Source organism: Cupressus sempervirens, chromosome 9 (genome assembly GCF_028749045.1).
Source record: "Cupressus sempervirens isolate cs-2001-9-10 chromosome 9, ASM2874904v1, whole genome shotgun sequence".
Classification (NCBI taxonomy): domain Eukaryota; kingdom Viridiplantae; phylum Streptophyta; class Pinopsida; order Cupressales; family Cupressaceae; genus Cupressus; species Cupressus sempervirens.
This window is the reverse complement of record NC_143126.1, coordinates 695,882,010-695,889,948: the sequence shown is the minus strand read 5'-3', so window position 1 is coordinate 695,889,948 and position 7,939 is coordinate 695,882,010. Positions and strand designations below refer to the sequence as shown.

At 34.5% G+C, this 7,939-nt stretch overlaps 1 protein-coding gene across 2 annotated transcripts; it reads left to right on the top strand.

Moving 5' to 3' along the window:
• The first annotated feature begins 703 nt into the window (after positions 1 to 703).
• Positions 704 to 6,515, top strand: LOC149540629 (pentatricopeptide repeat-containing protein At3g09040, mitochondrial-like). 2 transcript variants are annotated; one of them, XM_089801722.1, is made up of 3 exons: positions 704 to 1,056; positions 1,170 to 4,251; positions 4,421 to 6,515. In XM_089801722.1, exon 2 carries the CDS (start codon positions 1,209 to 1,211, stop codon positions 3,393 to 3,395), a length of 2,187 nt encoding a protein of 728 aa, XP_089657848.1. In that variant the 5' UTR covers positions 704 to 1,056; positions 1,170 to 1,208; the 3' UTR covers positions 3,396 to 4,251; positions 4,421 to 6,515. The 2 variants fall into 2 exon arrangements, with proteins under 2 accessions (XP_089657848.1, XP_089657847.1); XM_089801721.1 differs by having other exon boundaries at positions 704 to 4,251.
• Positions 6,516 to 7,939: the final 1,424 nt, after the last annotated feature.

The following is a 7,939-nucleotide window of genomic DNA, read 5'->3' as shown; positions in this document are numbered from 1 at the left end:
AAATCTAGACACTTAATAATATGCTAAACATTTTATTTGTCAATTAAATTAAACATTAATTCATATTAGATTCAAGTACTTTAAAAAGTAATAACAACACAATGTTGTTTGTTGTAAATAAATATTATTGCATTCACTTTGCATTAGCACAATAGGATTGGACATCACATCACAAAATTAACTTAAATATTGATAACGTGATATTAACTTGACAATTCCACCATATTAAAATGTAATTCTAACAAATTTATTCTATAATGCACATAATGCAAATGTTATTCCAAATATTTCTACCTACTAAAGTGTTAATTTCCAAAATAAAATTATTATATAAATTAAGATCACTATTGTTATCAACTATCTTACATAATTATACTTAACATGAATGTAAATTACTAATAATAATTAAGCAATAGTCTTAATATTTCTTAACTAATGTTTTATCATTTCTAATCTCCCAAAGTTAAAATAAAATAACTTAGAAAGAATGATTTTGAAAAAATCTATTTTACTAAATAAATTAAAATAAAATTAATTATTGAAATTAATTTTAGAACTAAAATTATATTATAATTAATCTTAAGATTTAAATTATATTATAATTAATTACAAAACTATTCAGACAAATACTAAGTAACATTGTTTACTTAATATCCAAGATTATGCTCATATCCACAAAACAGCTTCAATAAACGGACTCTAAAACATGTTTGCCCTGCAAATAGCTCTTCTCCTACATATAGATGCAAAAGTTACAATTTGACATGCCTTTGATCTGAGCTCAAGAGTATTTAGTCCTGAGTACTAAATGATATTCTGTGATGCTCAAAATTTTTACATTTGAAAATAGATTTGTCGCACGTCAGGAAATGGAATTCTGCGAGCAGATTACAAGGTTATCAAACGATACGACGGACATCAACTTCACACGAAGGCTACCAGCAATATCAGAATGCATATGTATATCTTTTATTCACATATCCCAAACGATTATAAAACAAGATGGGTAATGTTTATGAGAAGTTTCTCCAATGATGGTAAAGCTCGTAAGACAGGGTAAGTGCAACCTTATGCCATTGTTTCAGTTAAAGCATCAATGGGTTGCTACAAAAGCACAGCACATTTGCGTCAGTGAACATAACATTGTAGACTACATTAATTTCTTGCAGAGTTGTATAAAGGAGAAAGACATAGCAGGGGGAAAATTAATGCACGCTCGCATAAATGTGATAGGGTTTACCTCAAATACAGTTTTACATAACGTGGTCGGCAATGTGTATGTGAAATGCGGGAATCTGGAGGACGCTCGCAAAGTCTTCGATCGAACTCCTGAGCGAGACGAATGCTCGTGGAGTGTTATGATTTCAGGTTATGCAGCGCAGGGTTTTCCACACCAAGCATTAGCACTCTTTCAGCAAATGCAAACAACAGAGATTCAGCCCACTCACTTTACCTTTTCCGGTGTTATTTCTGCATGTGCATCTCTTCAACAAGGTATGGAGATTCATGGACATATGATTAAAAGTGGGTTCGAGTGCCATGTTTCTGTATGCAATGCCCTTGTCGATTTGTATGGAAAGTTAGGATTTATCGAGGATGCACGCCGAGTGTTTGACAAAATGTCTCTGCAAGATGCCGTGTCTTGGACTGTTATGATTGCTTCTTATGCAAGGGAAGAACCTTGCGAGGAAGCGTTGAGTTTGTTTCGGGAAATGAAGCAGTCAGGCTTCCAGCCATGTCAGTTTGTATATTCAGGTGTGATTTCGGCATGTGCACGTCTGGGATTTGTAGAAGAAGGTAAGGAAATCCATGAAGAGATCATCAGAAGGGGTTATGAGTTTCATATCTCTGTAGCCAATGCTCTTATAGATATGTATGTGAAGTGTGGAATCATACGGAAGGCACGAGAATTGTTTGAAAAATTACCCCAACGAGATGTTGTCTCATGGACTGTGATGGTTTCGGCTTACGCAAAGCAGGGGTTTGCTGAAGAGGCATTGACATTGTTTTGGAAAATGAGAGAAATGGGCTGCAGACCTAATGAGCTCACCTTTGCTAGTGTTCTCCCTGCGGTTGGCAACGTGGGATCTCTCAAGCTAGGTACGCAATTCCACGAAGAGATATTGAGATGTGGGTTCCAATCTTATGTCTCTGTAGCCAATGCTTTGACGGATATGTATGCAAAATGTGGTTGCTTAGAGAAGGCGCATGATGTGTTTGCTCGAATGCATCAAAGAGATGTGGTCTCATGGAATACGATGATTACGGCACTTGCATATCATGGATTTCTTGAGGAAGCCCTAAAAATGTTTAACAAAATGCCTCGACGAGATGTAATATCTTGGAATGCTATGATTGCAGGGTTTATGCAGAATGGGTTTGTTGAGGAAGCTGTGGAACTCTTTATCAAAATGCCTGAAAGAAGCATCATCTCGTGGACAACGATGATTGCAGGGTTTGCACATAATAAAAATCTGGATGAGGCCCTGAAGCTCTTCGAGGAAATGACTTCACGAGACACTGTCACATGGAACGCAATGATTGCAGGATTAGGGCAGAATGGTTATGACGATGAGTCCTTGAAGCTTTTCCAGCAAATGCACTTAGCTGGTGTTAAGCCAAACTCGAAAACCTTTGCTACTGTGCTACCTGCCTGTGCAAAACTGGCAGCTCTAGGACACGGGAGGGAAATCCATGAAAATATAATAAGAAGTGGATTTCAATCAGATGTTCTTGTGGGTAATGCCTTGATATCTATGTATGCAAAATGTGGTGACATTCAGAAGGCAAATGAAATATTTGAAGGAATGCACCTAAGAGATTCAGTCTCTTGGACATCGATAATTACAGGGTTTGCAATGCACGGCTATGGCAAGAAAGCTCTTGAACTGTTTGAACAAATGAAATTTTCTGGTATGACACCAGATCATATCACCTTTCTCAGTATTTTGTCTGCGTGCAGCCATGCAGGTTTAGTGAGTGAGGGCTATAAATACTTCAATTGCATGAGGGCGTATTATAACATCAACCCTACTATGGAACACTATAGATGTATGGTTGACCTCCTTGGGCGCGCTGGCCGACTGGATGAAGCAATTGATTTCATCTACAGAATTCCAGTAAAACCCAATGGTGCCATCTGGAATTGTTTGATGGGTGCTTGCAGGATACATAATAATGCGGATTTAGGAGAATATGTGGCAGGACAAATAATTGAATTGGAGCCTCAAAATGTAGCACCTTATGTGCTTCTTATGAACATCTATGCTGCAACTGGCAGGTTGAGTGAGATTGAGAGGATACGGCAAATGATGAGTGACGGGGGCATAAAAAAGACACCCGGATACAGTTGGATTGACATAAATAAACATGTAAATGCTTTTGTCGTAGGCTAAAGGTCACATAAAATCGAAGCAAAGGTCATGGTATTATCTTGGAAGATCAATCTAGAACATCTATTCCTATTCAACCTCTGTAATGAATAAGTTAATGAATACGGGAGTGAATTCTGTTGACACCAACTAGATTGAATAGCTAGTACTACGATTCAGGTACCTATATGACTGCAAACAATCTCCTTGAATAGCTAATGAGACATCACATATCTTAAGTGGTCTAAAGCAAATCTCCTTGGGCTATCTGAAAACTGCATGTGAAAGTCTCACTCTGGAGTCTGAACCAAATCTTTCTCCTTGATTTTTTAATGAAAAACCGCTCTCAGGATGCAAATCTTAGTTTTGTGGAAGAAATTCCATTCACAAGATAAAAACTGAAAATCTTGAGAGTATCATCGGAAGATAAGATGAGAGTGTGCCCTACTCTACATCAGTAGTCAGCCTCTCTGAATATCTGAGAACTGGAGGGATTAATAATTGACAATATTGGAAGAGATATATATGTACAATTTCCAATTTTTTGTGGACCACAACAAAAGATTGAAGGGCAGAACCAGAAATTTAAACTACAATTCTTAAAATTCCAGCTGAACCATCTCAAGATCCAGTAATTGAAGAAGTTAAAAAATGGGATTATTATCAAACAATGTAAAATTGAATGACGCGAAAGATTACTACAGCATTTTACGTTCAGTAGAACAAAGGCTCAGTTCTACAGAAGCGGAAGCGATTGCAATTAGAGATGTATCCTATTACTCTCAATTAAATTGAAGCCTGCCTACAAAGCCTCTAGATCATGGAAGCGGGGTCATACTTGAAATCTTCGGATATCTCTCAACTGTTCTTTACATGACTGGTAATATTTGGGTGTTTAGACATGATTCTTGAATTCCATGCATAAGACTCGAGTTGTTGTATTGCTTGTTAAAAATTTGCTATGACGGTTAGTTTTGCTTAATTTTAGTTCGTCTTCATAGCTGTTCTACAGTGACATGTGTCGATCACTCTGCAATTTTAATGTGCAGAATTGTATGAAGAGCTGATGATAGATGCGAAGGTTACCTGCTACCACAGCAAGGCAGTTTGAGGGCCATTTATGCAGTTAAACAACTACCCTGCCTCAATAGAACATTATTAATCTTGAAGCGTACAGCCACTGCCATTTGAAGCCGAATTTCTATCCGAGATTGTTGCACGAGAAAATGAACCAGAACTCAGTTCTGTTTCTTATTAATGCTTATTCATGGAATGCTTTTTTGTCCTTGAGTTTGTTCTATTTCGAGAAAGCCCACCTAGTCCTCAATAAGTTTAGGTAATCCAAGATATCAGATGATAAAATGGAAGGCATTTTTCCATTCTCTTTGCATAGCTCGTTTGCGGAAGGATTAGCTTATAAAAAATTTTCAATTTCATATTGCTAGGTATTCTTTTCTCATCTGGAAAAATGAACATAGGCAAATAATCTCAAGAATGTAACACTGGTTCGGTCCTTGGGAAACTTGAAGAAAACTGGTAGACCAAAAATCTACTCAAAAGTCTTCCATTGGCATGGAATTTATTGTCATGACCGCTTCTTGTGGAACCCATGCCATTGACGTTAAAATGTTTTGTTGGGTGATGCGACACGCTCCCCTACCCACAGGTGGTTAATTATGTGGTGTTCCATGTTCACTGACAGTCATGGCTTTTGGTGCAATGGCAAATGGGCCCTACAATTGGTATCAGAGCCTAGTATTGGCCTGGTCATGGGTTCAAATCTCCCCGGTGCCTTCCCGACCCGCGTAAGCGCCTAGTATGTGCGTCAAGGGGGAGATTGTTGGGTGATGCGACGCGCTTCCCTGCCCACAGGTGGTTAATTATGTGGTGTTCCATGTTCACTAACAGTCATGGCTTTTGGTGCAACGGCAAATGGGCCCTACATGTTTTTGGTAATGACTGCTTGTTCTAGAACCCAGTAATGGGAGAACAAGAGGCTACATCAATTTACTGATGCTGAGGCTGCAGATTTCTTAGGAATCGCACAAAGGAATGCATTTCAATTATTAGTTCGTGAATCTTTCTTATGGGAGTTGACAATTGCAGTGCCATGATGTACCATTAAAAATACTTTTTTGGTGAAATTATGCAATTAAAGGGAAGATCTTTTAAACCGAATAAAATTGAAACTACTGCAGAAGCTATACTTTGATTTAGCCTGAGCTGAGCTATGGATGAGTAGGTGAGCAACCAACAAACAATAAATTAGTAAAGGTTACATTGGGCATATAATATTTACCCCGTAGACTGCCACTTCCTTGCAAGAGGTGGTATTATTGGTTCAATTCCATCAGCCGATAGCTCCCAGATTTTACAAAATTTAGCTGGAAAATTGTCAATCCCATGCCTAAAAATTATTTCCGGTTAACTTATAGGCTTAAATCAGAATATGAACGACAATGTTGTTTGGATGTAAAAACATATGATGATTGGAAGATGAAATGATGCATTTCTATTTCCAAATGTCATTGCTAAATTCAAATGGACAACAGAAAGGTGAAGCACCGTTTGCATGAAACATTCTCAAACGAGCCTAATGAGATAGGTCTATTCATTTTTGCATGAAGGATTCCATTTGAATGTTTGATTTTTTCTACAATGCTCTAAAATTTTAAAAGATTGGTGAGCTGAGATCGATAGTAGATTCAAGATCTTTGATTTTCTAAGAAACTTTCTTTAGATGATTTTTTTTGCAGCCTATATTCAATAGTTAATTCTCTAATTAGATCGGTTATCTGAAATGTGGTTGTCTGAAATGCAGGTTGCATGAATGGATTGTATCCAACAGTGCCTAACATGACCTGTGATCAAATATTTTGAGTATTGATAATCTAGGCCATTGCTAATTCCTAGATTGCTACGATTATTGAAGGTGGTCTATTTTCAATGGCATAGAAATTTAAATCTTCACAGGATGATTCTTTTGGTCTTATTCTTATCTAGCTTAGATTTGGAATACAATGGTAATGGCCTATTTTTATTATATTTTAGTTATATACATTTTGCAAGAGGACAGGAGGTAACATTCATAAAGTCATTTTAAAATTTGTTTATGTTATAAAAACATTCTATGTGCTTTATCCTTCTTTGTTTTGGATGCATGAAAAATATTGTGCTTGCTTTGAGCTTCTTTGTTTTGCATGCATGTTGACACATTTTTAGCTATAATATCTGATGGAAATTATTGAATTATGTTATTTTTGACACAATTCATGTCCTATTAAAAGCTTTCATTTAGACTCAATTAAGAAGAATGAGCAAGAAAAAATGTTTTCAAATCAATTACATTTTCTATGCATTTTTTATATACAAATTTTACAATCATTGCATGTCATTGTAGCCATGAGAGATTGGAAATTTGAATGTGCCAAATAAATTGGACATACGAAACAATTAGTTTACTAATACATTTTTTCATTAGAATAAAATGAATAGTCTTGATTTGCTAAACATAACAAATTATTTAGGTTTGGGGTTAAAAAGGAAAACTTAAAATCAAGTGAGATATAATTCTATTTTAGATTAGATGTTGCTATAAAAAATTAGAATATTTGAATTTAACATATCAAATTAGAAAAATCTTATACATAATATTGATTTTTAGAACATTCGTTTGACATTTTTTTTTTCATATTTACAACTACCATTAAGAAATATTATTTTTATTTCTATTTTTTGTCTTTACATTCTATTATATAATTATTTGACATAAATTAAATCCTTTCATATTTATAAACATTAAGATTTTCTTACTTGAAAAAACTATAAAATTTATATAATAACAAGATAATTTGAAAATAAAGATCATACTAATAATACAATAAAAATGCTATCAGAAACATCTTATTTTGCTTATTAAAATAGATATGTTTCTATATTTTCTTAATATTTTTCTATTTATCTATGTCATTTTGTACTTTTCAATTAGAAATATCTTTATTTGAGTTAGAAAAGAAATTTTTTTGAATGTGCCAAATAAATTGGACATATGAAACAATTAGTTTACTAATACATTTTTTCATTAGAATAAAATGAAAAGTCTTGATTTGCTAAACATAACAAATTATTTAAGTTTGGGGTTAAAAAGGAAAACTTAAAATCAAGTGAGATATAATTCTATTTTAGATTAGATGTTGCTATAAAAAATTAGAATATTTGAATTTAACATATCAAATTAGAAAAATCTTATACATAATATTGATTTTTAGAACATTCGTTTGACATTTTTTTTTTCATATTTACAACTACCATTAAGAAATATTATTTTTATTTCTATTTTTTGTCTTTACATTCTATTATATAATTATTTGACATAAACTAGCTACATATACCTCTATATATATTACGCTGAGAGTAATCGTTCTCGAGGCGCCTATTTTTATTTAATCCCAAAGTTATTTTAATCGAAGTTGGGATTAATGAAAATAAAAATAGGCGCCTCGAGAACGATTACTCTCGGCGTAATATATATAGAGGTATATATAGCTAGTGGCAGTCGCGGCGCAATA

Coding starts and splice junctions, on each gene's coding strand:
- LOC149540629 (XM_089801721.1), top strand. CDS start 1,032: ATGATGGTAAAGCTCGTAAGACAGGGTAAGTGCAACCTTATGCCATTG.